The 17,723-nt window shown below is 36.7% G+C and overlaps 1 protein-coding gene across 1 annotated transcript; it reads right to left on the bottom strand.

The window, feature by feature from the left end:
* Positions 1-414: 414 nt before the first annotated feature.
* On the bottom strand, positions 415-7,964 carry LOC139134964 (uncharacterized). The gene is made up of 2 exons (XM_070702086.1): positions 7,374-7,964; positions 415-2,144 (listed from the first exon to the last, which is right to left on the bottom strand). The coding sequence occupies exons 1-2, from the start codon at positions 7,682-7,684 to the stop codon at positions 1,913-1,915; spliced, it is 543 nt and encodes a 180-aa protein (XP_070558187.1). The 5' UTR covers positions 7,685-7,964; the 3' UTR covers positions 415-1,912.
* Positions 7,965-17,723: the final 9,759 nt, after the last annotated feature.

Here is a 17,723-nt window from a genome sequence, read left to right on the forward strand (position 1 = left end):
AGTCTATGCTTTCACCTAGTGACCAAGAGGTCAAAAACTCACAAACAAAACCGTAAAATGATGATGATATTGACGTTGCAGTGAGCATGTGAGAGGGTGTGTTTACAAATGTTGTCCTAGGGTGTAAGGGATGATACAATGTTTAAATTTTAATTACACACGATTAATCCACTGGACGCTTCCAAATTTCATATAATGAGTCTTCACGAACATAAGCAAACAGGGCAGAGCACAGGAAACCTAGAAATCTGGTTGTTGTTGTTGTTTGTATTGTTTTATATGTTTATATTAGTCGAGTTGTTGTTCACCAATAAAATTCCGCCAACATACTGCAGTGTTGTTTTGTTCGAACATGTACATGTAGATGTCATAAGAAATACTACACGCACACGCACACACACAAATAAATACATATTTTTTATAAACGTATAGACATTTATTGATACAAAAACTTTATATAAACTAAAGCTACATTGTTAAATGTCACTATGTTACAATGTAAAAGTGTCCTTTATTCTACATGGAATGTCTAACATTCGTTCTAGAAGTTATCATAATCTTAAAAACGCTGACACTACAGTGTATGTCAAACATTTGTTTGGAAACTTTTTGTTTTCTCTACAAATTCTCGTAAAACTTACACCCAAAGCTGGTCCAAAATTACGTTGAACTATTCAATTTGCAGCTGGTATTTTCTCACTACCTAGCATTTATAAACTATTTTTCTTCTTCCTTTTTGAGCTCCTAAATACATTGAGGTCGAACGCACCCCAGGGGCAGAAATGCAGACTTTCAAACTTTTACAATATTCTTTTGGCCTATACTTTTCCCTCGTAAAGATAACACAGTGATGGAGGACAGTATGAATCTAAAATATCAGTAAATACTGGATATTATATCATACCACTATTGAATACAATCTGATTGGTCGAGACGCGAAAAGAACCGTGGTATATTGGCGATATACCACGGCTGGCATGTGCGCGAGCTCTCAGTTTGAGCAAAAATCAATTTATGACGTTCCACACCAGATTTTCAATATACTGCTATGATATAATAGCAATAAATCACACCCAGCGACGGTATACCAGGAGATTTTGACCAGTTCACTTCATGTATGCACTCGCTATCGCTCGTGCATATATGTCGTGAACTGGTCAAAATCTCTTGGTATACCATCGCTGGGTGTGCATTAATGCTTAACTATGTTTCTCTAGTAACAAAATTTACACAGTGACTATGGCCCCTAATTTCTATTTTTGATTTTGAAACACTGATAGAAAGTTTGCTTGAGAAAACTTTGAGCCAAAATCTTTCGTTTTAGTACTTCACTATAAACTGGAAATCAAGCAGCTATAATATTGTTAATAACCTACTGGTGGCAAGTCAGACTTAACTTTTATAAGTTATTACACATTCTTTTAACATAATTCACAGCATATCTACTGGAAATCAGAAAATTTGCACCACACTACTATTTCAGTAGCATTTTGTTACAAGCCTACAAAGTGTTGGTGCAAACAATATTATATAGACAACTACCACAGATGAATGCAAAGTAAAAAACTTTCAGGGTTGGCATGCAAACCAAAATGAAGGACAGACTAACCAGACCAATAATTCTTCATGCCTTCAACTGCCATATGTATGCGGCATGCATGATAGCTAGATATTAATATATCAAAAGTATTCATCAATGAATGTACATGAAGGATAAGAAACAATATCATTAGATTAATTTTTCCTCTTAATGAATATATGAGGTATAATTGCTTGAATCTATGGTCTTTCTTTAGCTTGTTCTCGGCAGAAAATCATTTTTTAAAAAGTCAACTTCATTGACAAAGGTATGGAAATAGCCCAATGACTAGTCTATCACAATTTCACATTATGGTATCCACATGTAAAAAGTCTAGTTCTCTCCTTCCCGATCAACAGCTGTGTCGTAACTGGGAGGAGGGGGGTCAGACTTCTCCGATTCCACAACAACTGATGATGGGGAATCGTCATCTTGTGGATTGGATTCTTGCGTAGACAACAATGGTGTCTCTGTAGGGTTTGAAGTATCCTCTGCGGTTGAGGGCGCTGCAGGGACCACATCATTGTACTTCGGCGCTGGTTCCTGAGCTGCAGTTTCTTGTTCCCTGTAACATGAAGACACAGAGTTTAACAAATAATGGTATGTTGATTAACCCTTTTGCCACCTCGGTCTGGTCTCAACCCATTTTATCAAAGGCGAGAGTGGTCCCTTTATGGGGACTTTGGGCTGGGCAGTTTAGAGGGTGCATATACCAATAATCCGTTCTCAAAAATTTTTTTCTTCATAAACGTTTTGTGACTTCTGATCAGAGTTGGCGGTAAGTCAATCTGATTTTTTGATTGATATCTGATTTTAAAGGTCCAATAGCTGTAATTTTTGATGATTTTTTCCTTTTTAGTTAGTTTTTCTGAACTCTACAACATGTGGAGGGTTCACAGTCAGAAAATGTAACAACTTAGCCCAGTTATTGAATCACTCTTTTTTGAGAGTGGGGATTTGGCCGAGCGGTTCTGTCTGTTGCTTCTCCGCTGGCTGATCGGATATGGTATATTGTGAGTTCAAACCCAAGTGAAAACACCGTATGTAGTATATCAGTCACAAAGCATTAACAATTTAGCTTGTCAACAGTGTGTGTATGTTAAATGCACAGTTACTGTTAACATTTGAATTCTAGTACAGACTAGAATTCATCTGTCAACAATATCGATGCGATTTACAAAATGTACAGGCTGAGTTGACAAACTGAGTTATGTCATATCAAAATGCTTTGGGGAGTGGAACAAGGATCTGTGGTTGACACTAAAAACATTAAAGTTACTGGCCTTTTAATCAGATTACATATCAGTAGTAATCTTAGGGAACTTGATGTCCCTGTGTACTGCCGAGAGCTTGATAATCAACTCTTTTGGCAGATGACTTAAGACAGAACAGCATTCAAAGAATTACATAAGGACTATTGAAACTGATATTCTGATGGTTTTAATTAAAAATATGAAAAAACCCAAGGAATATTTAACATGAATTTATGATAGTTTTGAAAATGAATAAAACTGGCTGAAAACTGTACAAATGCAAATGAAAGTGTAATTTTTGCATACTGTATTAAAACAAGGTTATCCATTGAGACCTACCCCAGGGCTAAAAGCTATTGGACAAGCGATTTCTGAGATGTTATGATACAAAAGTGCAAAAATTAGAGTAATACATTATGTACACACACTTCATTACTATTTGGTTATTTGGAAATATCTGTAAAGGATCACTGAACGGCATCTATCTACACATCAGCAGTTGTATGTGAGGTTCAAGTTTAGTACTTGCTTTGGCCAACAGTGTGGGAGAAAATCCTAAAAATACAAATGTGCATATCATAATCGTTTGACCACAAGTAAAAAAGTCACTCCTGGAAACCTGTAAATAGACTGCCAAAGCTCATGGAGACCTTGGTACACAGATACATGTAAGGTCTCAATGAAAAATATGCATATGCAAATATTATGCAAATTCAAACAAATCTTGAGGTGTTCCTTCAAGTATGAGTACTAATCATCAAGCAGAATAATGGGACTAGTAAGTTACTATAAATTTTGATTTATTAATTTTTTGCATGTCAACTGCAAGTTCTTTTTCTGCTCCAAAAAGCACACGAAAAATCCACCATTGAGCTTGGCAAGATATTGTGTAGATCTAGATGTGTAAAATGCATTCTAATTGCTTACATTTTAATTTGAGTGAATAGTCTGGATGAGAATTCACAAGTCAACAATTACAGTCAGGGCATATACATGTATAGCCAAAGTTGACAAGGCAAAAACTGTGTATCTCAAAATGCTTTGGGGAGTAGAATAAGAAATTTAAGCTTGCATCAAAATATCAAAATTAGTGAAAAAATCATCATAAATTCAGAGTTACTGCCTCTTTAATATTACATAATAGCAATTCTGTAATATTAACAGCCCATAAGCTTGCGCAGCTGTGTAATGGTGTATATTGAAGATAATTTCAATTGAAAGTGGCAGTTCAGGATACAAAGGGTAAATGGTCTAACAAAGGTCAAGTTACGAAGTACATGATAGACAGAGAGATATTGCAATGCAAAATCACGGTCACTCTGTAGAGTAACTGTGGTAAAATGTACAGAAGTGATTACTAGGAAATACTGTCCAAAATGATGCATTGGCAGTGGCTGCTCACAATCGTGGTATATGATATATCCAGGAGGCTGGCCATCAGTAATGCCCAAAAGCCCGTGTTCTCTCTAGGTTATCTCACAAGGAGGGGGTGTCACTAGACTTGGTTCAAGTCTGTTATTTGTGAATGTCTGAGTGGGGTGAATGCGATCATTTGTGTTGTTTTCATGTGACACGCATGAGTGGGGTTGTCGCGATAAGTCGGGTGAACGCTATACAGAGGAGTTTCTCCTGGAATCCGGCAGAAACTAACTCACTACTGCGCAGACTTAAAAGGTAATGCATTCAATCTCTACAAAAACCTGCCAAATTCCAAATAGGTTTGCATGAAATAGGTTCCACAAGAGAAACTAGTACAAATGATTGTATTTTTTAGAAATTCACAGACTTGAACCAAGTCTAGGGTGTCACCTCTCCTTGAAAAAGTAGGGAGGGGGGTATTTGGCTCTGATTAAGGGGGGCAAAATAAATAATGCAAATTAATTTAAATAATGCAAAATAAGGTTTATCAAGGTAACACATTGAAGTTCAATAGTGTACTAGGTCCAGTGTTCTCCACGGCGCCTTTTAAGTGGGCGGTGCGCCACTTTAATTTCACGGCCGCCCAGATAAAATCTACGCCGCCCAGTTTAATTTTCGGCCGCCCATGCTCTTGAAACCCACCGTCAGCCTTTGTTCTGGGGTGGCGGGTTTGGTTCACGGCAATGTTTTTATGCCGTGCTTTTGTTTGTTTCTGTATTTAATTTCAATACGGTGTTAATTTAAATCAATAAGGCACATTTTGCTGTTGTTGTATGTGTGAATTTGTCATTTTAATACCTCGTCAAGATATGTCACGACGACCATAGCGGAAGAAAGACCGCGAGAGAAGCTCGACCGACTTGTCAACCATTCACACAATCACCGTCCCGCCACCCGGACGGTGACACAATAAACTGTGCGGTCGCATCAAGATCTAAGTGTTGTCTCGATTGATTCTGCCGAATTTCCCCCCAAGAAAGTACACATTCTTTTAACACCCTCAAATTCAGGGTTCTCCCAGCCCAAAACAGCGTCGCGGCCCGCGACGCTATTGTTCAACCTTGACTCCACAACAACCCATCCAAAGAAATTGTAAAGGACAGAAAAATTGATATAAAACCATAGTCAAAAGACAGCAAAAGTCAGCGACGATTTCTGCTCTTACTTGACGAAAAATTTGAAATCAAACTGATTACACAATGCCTAGATACAGAAGTGGCAATTTGGTGAAATTCCTGTTTGACTCACATCTTGAAAAAAAGTAAACGTGGAACGAAGACATGTATGCTGCCGATCAACAGCGTAGCATAGCTTACGGAACTGTCTGTCACTGCACCGGCATGCGTTGGCTGCACGTAAAAGCAACTCAACTTTCCAAGATCGAACGGTCAGCATCTTGTGAAAACAGCAACATAGCAATGAAAATTGTTATAGTCAGCGGTAAAAACTCTTAACAGATGGAGCGTTACTTGCTTTAAACAAATGAAAATGCATGTGAAGAGAATAAAATCCCAGATCGCGTTCGTGAATGAAAATATGCCGAAAACAATGGCGGATATGACATCAGAGAGGGACTCTTCTATTTTGGTACAGGGGGTGCGCATTGTCAGAGAACCCTGATAAACATACTGAAAAACGTAGTATTTTCCTAGCGATGCTGTCACGGGAACTTCGATATCTCATTGTTTTACATCTTTTAATAGTTTCTTTGATCTGAGCAGTTTTACCAACTTTAACGGTATATTTTACTCTCCTAACCTTTCTTTATTTGAGTAAACAAGGGTAGGAGCTTATGCAACTTAGTGAGGATGTACTGAATTTTGAAAAAATCAGTGGAGGGGCTCTGCTCCATGAGTACACTGTTTTGTAATTTTTGGTGAACACAAATATATGTAAATATTATGCAAATGATTATGTTAATATTATGCAAATGATTATGCAAATTAGCCACCCACTTAATTTTTTTATTTGTGGAGAACACTGAGGTCAAATGTTAAATTAAAAACAGACTCCCCCCTTTTTTCTTGTTGTCTGTGTGGTGTTTTCACCATTATATACAAATATTAAAGGTATAACTAATCATACTTTATTTGCTGAAGTTCAGACACAGTTATGTAATCTTGAGGTACAGTCTGTGATATGTTACATCATGGGCAGTAATTGTGGTGTGGAATGTTTTACTATCAACACTGACATGTATATCAATGTCTGAAAATCTCATATTTGTGCTTTTTGATTATTCTGAGTGGGGTTTACAAATTATTAGATGAGGCGGAATCACTCCTATGTGGTGTTCAGGAGAAAACACTGAAACGCTGGGGCTATTTGTATCATGGAGGTAGAGATCTTTCTACCTCCATGTTTGTATGTAGGAGTTGGAAACTTCCATACTGTGCTACACAACTGTGGACTTTGTTCCCTGCATTCTCAGGATTGTGATTTCATTTCCGAATACTGTGATAGGGGGTCCAAACGCCAGGCCTGACCCCTAGAGATGTTTGGATTTTGAAATAGGTTATTTTGATAAATCTGTTAAGTATTCATAGTTTGCAATTCATTAAAAGAAAAAAAATACTCGGGGTCAATATGATACAATGATATTACCACACTGAAAGGCATTGTGGGATTGCAATGGAGGCGACGTTGTCTGTGGCCGTGAAGTAATTAAATTCTTATTCTTGTCTAACATGCATGCAGCATAGACGTACGTGTCTACTGAAGAATGTCCATGGCACATACTTGTTCATCATATTCTTGATTTAGTTTAGGGTTAGGACTGAGATTGAGAGTGAAGAGTTAGCGGTACACAATCCTGGAATTAACTACACCGTTAACAAAGCCTGCCAAGGCCCCAAATCAAAAGAATGGGCCAGTGACATATGATCCTGTGACATTCTTCAGTTGACACAATAGTCATGTTTTGAAATATGCGTGTCAGTGTGACCCAGTGACGCAAGGCAGTCTCCCTCTAAATAAAAGAAAGGAGTGACGTAGAGTAACGCCGACACTGACTCATAAGCTTATCCGGTAACTGACCATCTTAACTTACCTCCATCTGAGGGGGTCTTTTCGCCTCTATGTGCTATACATGTTCTATCATGGACATAAAATATAAAGCATACCTGCTCACTTGATCAGTGTTTTGCGTCTGATCCTCAACCACTTCTTCTCTATTACGCTCACGTCTACTCTTGTGAGCTGACAGCTGTCTGAGCCGAACGATGAAGTTACCGAGAGCGCCGATGAACATAAACACTGCCCCAATAATCAATAGAATAAAGTCTGGAATCACGACAGCGAGAACTACTCCAATGACTAATAAAACAAGGCCAATGATGACAAATATGCCAGGATATCGGAGGAGATAACGAATCGGGCCACCCGAGCAGTCCGTTCCAAGGCGAAGGCTAAAAAACGTAGTCGGAGTCGGCATGGTGGTGGCGAGTCAACTTTTTCGAGTAGAGAGAAGTGTGCGAAACAGTTCACGCAGAATCTTCGTACGCATAAAACAGACCCACCCACGGTCGCACCACGGGTAAATTTTAGCTGCGCGTTAGCGCTGGCGATTCTCCGGTTACGTGTATCATGTACACGACATTGCCTTTGACTCTATCCACGCTAGTTATGCCAATAGATACTACATTGCTCGTAAGAACCTCATCCTGATTGGTTAAATGGTTGACGGTGCATGAACCCAGGCCATGAACCCAGACGCTGTACAAATAATGCGCGTTAGTTCTTGGACATCGGTTCGTCCACTACAAAAATAGGGGTGGTCCTTTTTGAGCAAACAGATCCTGGTTGCCTACTAAATTAATGACATTCAAAAAAAGGAGAGTAGTCAAGTTGATAAAATTAAATAAGGTATTGTTCAAAAGCTGGTCTAATGATTCTTTTCAAACTTATTCTTTGAAGATATTTGGTACTCGGACTCCCGAATTGAATTTAGGCCTACTTGTGTCCCGCCACTGTATGGCATCAGTCTGTTCTAGCTTTAGTCTGTTCCCCCTATGGGTTTGGCTTTTCGGGGTTGCTGCTCTGAAATTTGAGTTGCTAGTCTGTGATTCAGGCCAGCAAGATTCGAGGCTGTGGTTGTTCAGTCATTTTTTTATACTCTCGTGTTGACGTGTGTAGGTCATTCCTTAGTTTTGTTTTCCGTTTGTGCTGTTGAGCAAAATATTCCACATATGTAATATTTGTACGTTTCGTCGCGAGGAATTTACTCAATGTGTGCGCCGGCGGCCGAGTAAGATTCCAGGGTCTAACGCCGTCTTTTTTTTAGCTATTAAAAAGCGTGCGCGCACGTTGAAATCACAGTTGTGCCCGAGGATGGTGACCGTTTGCCCGATGTCTAGTCTAGGATCTCGCCGTCCGTCTTTCGGCCTTCGCCCAGTGTGGACCAATAGGCGAAGGCTGCCCGACGTCGTGAGGGCAAATGGTCATCAACATTTAAGTTAAATTTACCCACAGGGTATGGCAAGCAATATTCTTATAGAATTTATAAATATGATCAATAAATGTCATGCATTAACTTTTGTTGTTCATTATACAAGCCTTATCTGTGTTTAGTGTGTGCCTTTTACTTTATGAATATGATCAATAAATGTCATGCATTAACTTTTGTTGTCTGTGTCTAGTGTGTGCCTTTTACTTTTGATTTCTATGTGTGCCTTTTACTTTACCCTAGATATATCTGTATAGTATTAAAAAAACAAAAACAAAAAAAACCAGTCCATATCTGTTAATTGCCCTCCCTAATTCCTTTCATTAATTAGTTCTGCCAATCACCCACATGGGGCTTATGAGATTTTGTCCACAGTGAAAACAACAATCCTTTCAACGTTAGCAGATCATAAGGTAGTAGATGAACTGCTAGGGAGTTATTTGGTCAGGGCGAAGAGCTATTTTGTTCAAATAAAAGCTCCTGAATAAATCTATTATTGATCTTGCTTGAGGTAGAAAGCGCCTCGGGGACAGATAGTCGGATTCTCAATTTCTACAAATCTTTTGATCTACCACTTGTAGGGGCTCATTCAAAGATCTTGGTGAAATAAAATTTTCACAGTCGTAGTTTTTCAAACATCTTAAATTCAATTTTCCCACATGGCAGCCATTTAATTTTAAACATCGCAAAATGTTGGGTTATTTGTTTCGCTAGTTCCAAATTTGCACGGTGACCCCAGATTTTTGTTGTTGATTTGGTAAGAGAATGGTTTAAAGTTTCATTTAGGAAAATTTGAAAAAAAGTTTAAGTCTTTCACTTTCAAGCCGCATACTACCTTAAATACTGATCTGATGGACAGACTACATTACTACATAATGCAACGAATTAAAATAAAAACCTAGTACGTATTAAGATTTACAAGTTTAAAACTACCTCAGAGTATGACTGAAGTCAGTTGTTTTTCATTATCTGCATTCGCCAATTCATTTGTGATGCCAGAACTGGTTGTATTCTCTATATTATATGTAACTGATCTATGTGTTTGATTCTCGTGGTGGCTCCATTGCAGTGTACTCACTCAAAATGTTGTGACAATTTTTGTAAGGTCAAAGGAACAAACAACTAAGGCAGTAACAGTACATTTCCTGACATTGTTTTAGTATTGGGCTTTTTCCATTAAAAGTTGACAATTGGAAATTTTTATTGCTTGCTTCAAGTCTCATCCAAAGATGTTTGAAACAAACACAGTAAATATATGTTGCTTTTCTATGTTGTCACTGATATTGTTTTAGTGTAACATCGATGATATTTACACTTTTCCACCGTTCCAATCATCTTCAGTCATAACAAAGCAAGACATGACATTTTGCCAAACTTGTCACTTTATTGGAAAATTAAAAAACAAATATTACATGAGTCTCCATCAAATCTGGTCAAAGAGGATGCACAAGAATTAAACTTACTGAACAAAACAACTTTTACACTTCTTAAAAGCTAATACAGCCCAATTGAAGATCATGACTTTTCAATCAATCTCTGCCCGAATAAGAAAATATGGAAGCTATAGAAAATAGAATGCTGATAGTCACCATTTTCCAATCATATTGATAATTAATTACAAAGTTCTTAATGGTAGCGTTCTTCAATCATGATAAAAATTTCCTATTTATATAATTTTATATTCTATGCCAACTCATTTTCGGTTTATGCTGAAAAATTTGTCTCCATATCTTAGTGTCATACCTTAAAGTGCATCAGAAACTCAAGCCCTGGAGTTGATATGACTCGATGTGTGAACGAAAGCATTTGTAAGAATTGAACATTGAGGGCGCTGTACACAAAATCCAGAAGCATATATAAACCGTAAATGTACCGTTCACCATCACATTTCGCCCTTCGAACGCGAATGGATACGTAAAACATGTTGTCGCTTCGTTTCTGCCACCGAAGACGATGAGGAAATCTTTACTGCACTTTAATACAACGCTGTAAGATTGAAGGAAAAAAATTGTCTGCATCACCTTAATGTTTGGACACCGGATGATTTCAATTCTCCCAGCATAAAATTCAACAGATAGCAAATGCCCTGTCAACGTCTTATTGAACGATCGGGGTATTATGAGATTTTGGTTATTGTTTGTTCGTGATTGTTACCCATGTAGGGGGTTTTCTACATATTTTTATTTGATTTAGAACTGCTGTGTGCCCACAGGGGACAGGAGTCATTCCCCTGGGGGGGGGAGGGGTGGGGTTCTTTGTGCACAGGCTTATTTTATTAATTTTGACTGTGATATTTCAAGTAAAGATTTCGACTACAAATCGTCTGACTGCTTTCTCTTTTACTACAGGTAATTTTATTAATTTTGAATGTGATATTTCAAATAAAGATTTTGACTTCAAACCGTCTGACTGCTTCTTTATTACCTACATGTCCTTATCGTTTCTCCATCCTGTGTACATACCACTTTAATTGTTCCGCAAATGTTGCCAACCTGCTCATTAATCTGCTGTCCGTATCAGCAGATTAATTGATTAATTGATTAAATCAACACCAAAGCCGTCCCGCACGCAGTGGGACGGCTGTGGTGTCCCACATGCAGTGGGACGGCAGTGGTGTTGAATAATTTTTGAATAATGAATAATTTTTTTTTCAATACAAAGGTATCTAAATCTGTGTATTTATAGACATTTGATAATTCATTTTAGAGTACTTAGATAGACTCGGATGGTTAAAGGTTGATATGTGAGCAAGAAATTGGATTTTGGAATCTCACCGAAATGCTGATTCATTCTGTGAGCCCTCGTTATGTATTTTTCACCACAATTTCACATGTCAGGGTTCAGGCTCGACTAGCTACCAGCTATATCCTGTTTCCCCTTTGCCCAGATCATTTTGACTTATTCAAACTTGTTGCTGTCTTTGATATTGTATGTAACTTTTTTTTTTCTGGGTAATAAATATTATTATTATTATTATTATTATTATTATTATTATTATTATTACTATACATCGGAGTTTATGAGAAAACTGAATATTTTTTTTTTATAATGCCAAACTAAATTAAGTTGTGCTGTTATGGGTGTTCGATAATTGATACAAATGTACTTGAGTATTATTTAATTTTTCATGGTACTAGTAGTCTACAGGTAACTGTTAAATAATTTCCGTGACAAAACTTGCTATATCTCTAATATGTAAGTAATAGGAATTGTTCATTGCCAAGGCAAGATGTTCATGTGACAGATAATTATACTTTTGTTCAAAAGGCAGTTAAATGACTTCAGAGAACGAAATCATGCAGCAAATCATTTATCTCCCAGAAAATTTCTCAACACTGAAACTGCTTTTTGACCAGATGGATACTTTTGAATATTAAGTGACCCCCCCTTTGGCTGTTTGAAAAATATATAAACCCCCTTTGAAGTTTTCAAATTTAAGGTAACCCCCTGCATTTTGCCGACCACCCACAGCCATAATAACTGAACGATCCGTAATCTACATAGGCCTCATCACAGCTGCATGTAGCTGTGCCATAGCCCTCTGCGCGGAGCTCTGTCAAAGTTCATCGCGATGGCATCAGGTCAACATCGTTTTCGCATGTACGTTAGATATAATACTACATCATGTTGGCGTAATTTTGCTTCATCGATTTGAAAACTTGAAACCATACATGACAAGAGATAACAGAGGATATGCAGGTAATTTTTTTAACATAATTTTGCACAAACAACTGTTGATTCGCCATTCTCTGCGAGTTGGGATATGACGGGATTGGTTCTGTAATCAGTAAGCTTGCATTGCAGAACACACCTCTTGACAAAATGACTCAAATATTTCAGTACAAATTCTCCAAAACAACTCACTTTTGGATATTATATCAAAGAAATGAAGTGACGGCTATGTTGAATATTCAGTTCAAAAATCTGTTAGGAAATGCAGAAATAACCCCCATATTGATTTGTTGACATGATTCATGTGTTGTAATGTTGACAAATTACCATCGATTGTCATACATTTCTTGTCAAAGTTCCTCAATTTCTTTATTGAAAGTGTTTGTGAAATTATTAAATTTCATTACATTAAACTCTAGAGAAGTAGCGACAACATCTTTGAATATTTTGTCACAGAATATCAGTTTTGATTGGAGAAATAACCGATTATTAGTTTGGTAGGTGATGTAAACAGTGCAGTCCGATTGTTTTGTCACGCTTGAGTGACGATTAAAGGGGAAGTTAATCAATGATGATTTTTACATATGTGCTAGCTTGGTGGCCACTTGCCCCAGAAAAAGCTATTTTCGCAATTTACAACTCACACAATTTTTACTTTTACTTCGGATGGGTATGGCCTTGCATTGTCCACTCACAGCAACACAGTAGTAAACAGCAACACAAAATCTGACAGCGTAAAGTTTATTATAGTGATTCATCATTTATGCAAGGATACTCAGTATAAACAAAAGTTATGTTAATACGCAGAGCCTGGTTTGAGCATGGTGAGTGCATAATACCATACCCATGGGAAGATGGTCCCTTCCTTATCACATGATGCAAGCTCCAAGCCTGGAGCTATTTTCCCATGATTCAAATTGCATGGACAACTTCTTGTACTATTTTTATTGGTTTTGTAAAAAAATTGAATAAATTTTAATATTTTGATGAAATTTAGACATTACGCATCATCTTGGTGTTTCTGTCTACTTTGAGAATACTATGATTTCATCACAGAACTCATACCATCCACTAACAACAGCAATATGCTATCACCGTCAGCGGTCACTGCCATGTACGAGGGGTAGATCCCTTCACGTTGGAAGAGATGATGTCTCCACGTTCCATCTCTACGCCGAACTGAAATCATATCATTGCGTGGATCACAAACATAAACATTGTCAGCGCCATCAACAACAATAGACAAAACACTTGATGCAGTGATTGCCATAGTCATACACCATGATGACATCTCTACTGTTGACAGCGACAAGCAGGGGTAGTGGAATTGTGTATGGTCATCTCTTTGGTGACCAAACTTTGCAATATACATTGCATCCTGGCTGTACTTCAGGACACAGTGACCTTTGACCTTTGTAACAATAATAAACCCGTTCACAAGAGCTAGACAATGGGAATCTGAGTCTGTAGGTAGGGTAATTATTCTGATAACTTTAATATTTTGATCACAAAACAACTATTTGCACATTACTCTTATCGAGGATGAAGTAGAGGTTAATATGTCCTGAGAGACAACTATGGGCTCTGGCCTGAATGGCCTGCAAACTGACCACTGAAACTACCAAACTCCTTTTCACATGTGTAATCTTGATTCAATGTGTACAATATTGTTTTCGCTGTCACACACCAAAAGTTTATCATTGTGGAATGCCAGACCTCTACATCTTTGAACTTGTGTCCTTGATGACCCTTCAGAGTTCTTCTTAACCATCGTCCTGAAAGGTCAAAGGTCAAAGCAAGATTTGAAATAGAAATACATTGACAATACTGTAGTGTAGACTCTACAGGAGCTTATATATCTTCAAAGTGAAACAGATATGCGTACAAATGAAAATGCATTACAACGTCAAATATTCAGCTAAACGTTTGGCCCATACATCATCATCATGTCTGAAATTTTCATACCTTATAACCATGACAACACGAGTGCTTGTTTTGTCAGAAATGGTCATTTCCAAATGTTATTTACCAACATCTCAGCTTCTTTGTGTGTTTTTTGGATCAAATTTGATTTTACCTCACTGGTGCAGTAAAGGGAATTTGTCCAATGTAGCTGATTGAGGGAAAGTCATGTTGCCATGGCAACATTTTGTAGATTTTGGTTCAAAAATTTATTTTGGTATATCTTCTGAGTTCTTTTGTTGAAATGAAAATTCTTCACAAAACCTTTTTTGGATTACAATAAGCATGTTGAAGTATCAGTAAGTTATGAACTCAAGAATCGTATTTAATGACAAAATGTAATTTTTTGGTAAAAAATGATATTTCTGGAATTTTGCTGGATGAAAACCATTTTAAAAGTTAGATATTAAATTTCTACCTTTTAAAATAAATTCTATCATTGAAAAATATAAATAATATCAGTGCATCTGTAAGTGTTGCACTCATTTTTGAATGATTGTTGTTGTGCAACATATTATTTGATAGATTTATGAATGGTTATGTCATCATAGCGATACTTGTGAACCAAATATCAAAATTTATAACTCAGTTATAATGTCTTTATTAGTTTTGTTGATTTAAAATTTTCTAACAATACATCTACAAACACTATAAAGTCCACTGTGTAACTACTTTTTAATAAGAGGGTCAATCCTCTTTTTACATAAATTCTTTATCCATTAAATGACAATTTTAATATTTTAAAGCATAAACTATTTCCCTTTCAATAAATGTCTTTTTGAAGAATGAACGCTGTGTTATCGAAACCCAGTACCACATATTACCCGAAAGTCTCTGTGATTTGTTCCAGTGGTCTTCAATCCTGTAAGTTCTCGTTTAGCCTAAAACTTATAATTAATTACATAATTATAATCAATTTATAAAAAATATGGCTGTTCTCAAAAACCTATGATATAAAAATCTTAATAACAAAGTTAGATATATCAAGACCTACAGACACTGTAAAATATTGTACTGTGTGTCAACTTGGAAGGACCAACCAAGTTGGTCATCAAATTCTAAATTCCCTTTGTTACATCCATTCGAAACATGACCACTCTTTGTGTTGGTCATAAAGGTGAAAGTGACGTCTCCATTTTCACGTATCTTTATCATAAAAATGTCTACAAGAAAATTTTAATCTGTCTGGCTATTGCTAACTCCTCCGCAAAAAGTGATCATTAATTTCCCTGTCATTCAAATTAAACAATGAGAATAAATCAGGGCTAAAAAGTTAATCCTCTGCAAATTGTTTCTGAATTTCTGTATGCCTGATTGCCAGAGTTTTTGATGTCATTATACACATCATGTTGAATTACTGAGAGTAATTTCAGAGGATACTTTGCAGACAACTTGATGTCTGTTGGTAGAAATGTTCTCTTTCCTCTATTGGCTATGTCAATTTACATGCAATGGAGTCATCATGCGTGTACAGTATTAGTGTGGGCTTTCTGGAACCTAGCAGTAGATTTCAATTTCAATTGTATTCTTTCAACATGAAAAATAGTATCATTACATCACTAGAAAAGTTTTTGCCCATTGTTAGTGTTATATGTAAAGCAGTTTGTGTATCAAAATGAAAGACTTAAACTTTTGCTCAAGCAAACTCTCAACCATTCTCTTTCAAAATCAAGAATAAATCGAGAGCCACTGTGCAAGTTTTGGTACTAAGTAAACCTATTGCCAAATACTAACCAAGAAATGAAATTCAAAATGGATACCATCTTATGTTATTTGTATGGCAAAAAAATAAAATTTTTCTCAAAGAAAGCCAGCAAAACCTCTACTCACTAAGAGCAACAATATAACAACCCCCCCCCCCACAATTGGTAGACTAAAAAAGAGTAGTGAAATTCTGAGAGTCAAAATATTTGTCACTAGAAGGCGCATTCTCCTTTAAAATTGAACTTACTTTCAAAATTGTATTTTAAGTGTTAATAATTGGTATATAATGGCTAGATTACACATCCAAGGAAATTATACTGCCGAATATCAAGTTGACGCACACACTTTGAAGTAATGCGGGCCAGTGACCAGAAACAAATCTTTTTTTAGTCTAAAACAGAACAAAATATCTTACCTTTCACATCTACATTGTCCTTGGAATGTTGGTATCCAAATTTTGTATCTTCCATTGTTTGTAGTTGCAATTCAGACTGCATCACTTCCAGATCTGACAGTCTTGCCTCTAGATCACTGATTATTTTTTCCTTTGCTGCCAGTTCAGATGCAAATTTCTCCCTCATAGAATGTGTTTGGCTCATAAATGATTTCTCATTACTGCCTAATTTCTGTGTTAATTTTTTAACTTGTTCTGCCAAAGTGGCTTTTTCCTGTCTAGCTTCATCTAGTTGATGAGTTAGAACTGAGCTTTGAAGATCTTTTTTAGAATCTGTCTCACTTACTGTTGCTGATAGCTCAAGTATGTACTCTGTGATTTGGACCTGGCTAATTTGACATGGAAGTAAACTTTTAGCAAGTAGACTGACATTTTCATCTTGTACTGGTGGAGTTAGAACTTTCATGCCATCTCTGGCGAGTTTTACCTCCATTTCTGTGATGAAGGAAAAGAACACATTTTTCCAGTGACAAACTAATTAGCATTATATGACTGAAGTCTGGATTTTATCAATCATTGACAGCGTGCTTTTCTTCAAATATCCCAATAATAAATTTTCCTGATACAGTGCTAAAAGGCATGTTTCACTTTTTTCTAAAATATACAATTGAAGTAATGGCTTTAAGCAAGCAACCATTTTAAACCTTGAATATGAAATAGCTTCTCTACACATAGCCACTGTTGCTATTTTCCTGTTAACGCTGTTCATCCATATGCAGATATACCAGGGTAATTTGAACACCAACAGCTTAATAATCATACTCAGCAAACTTTATAGTAGTATGTTAAAATCATGAAATGGCATTTCAATATAAATGTTATTAGTTAGTTGTGACAAACATGTAACACAAATTCTCGGCATTGATAATTAAACAAGTCATTGACAATGACATAGTCCCCACTTCTAATAGGAGTATTAGTCTTGATGGGGCAGGGAAATGTGGTCATTAAGAAGTATCACTGGAGTGTATATGTTGAGATCTATAGGCACATAGGTCTATGTCGTTGTTCCCAATTTGAAACATATGAGGCATGTCTAGGTATAGTTCTAAATCGGGAAAAAAGATCAGACCTCTAGCTGTATTGGCCAGCCAAGAAATACATATGTGCATAATAAATGAGGTACAAGATGTGACATCTTAAGGTCTAATATCCTATCAAAATTGGAGAGTATAGAACTTGTGGTTACTGAGTTATGCATATATATGTATAATCAAGGTCAAAGGTCATCGAGGT

This window comes from Ptychodera flava, chromosome 1 (assembly GCF_041260155.1).
Source record: "Ptychodera flava strain L36383 chromosome 1, AS_Pfla_20210202, whole genome shotgun sequence".
Lineage (NCBI taxonomy): Eukaryota > Metazoa > Hemichordata > Enteropneusta > Ptychoderidae > Ptychodera > Ptychodera flava.

Coding starts and splice junctions, on each gene's coding strand:
- LOC139134964 (XM_070702086.1), bottom strand. CDS start 7,684: ATGCCGACTCCGACTACGTTTTTTAGCCTTCGCCTTGGAACGGACTGC. Junction 2,145..7,373: donor AACACTGATCAAGTGAGCAG/GTATGCTTTATA, acceptor TTCATGTTACAG/GGAACAAGAAACTGCAGCTC.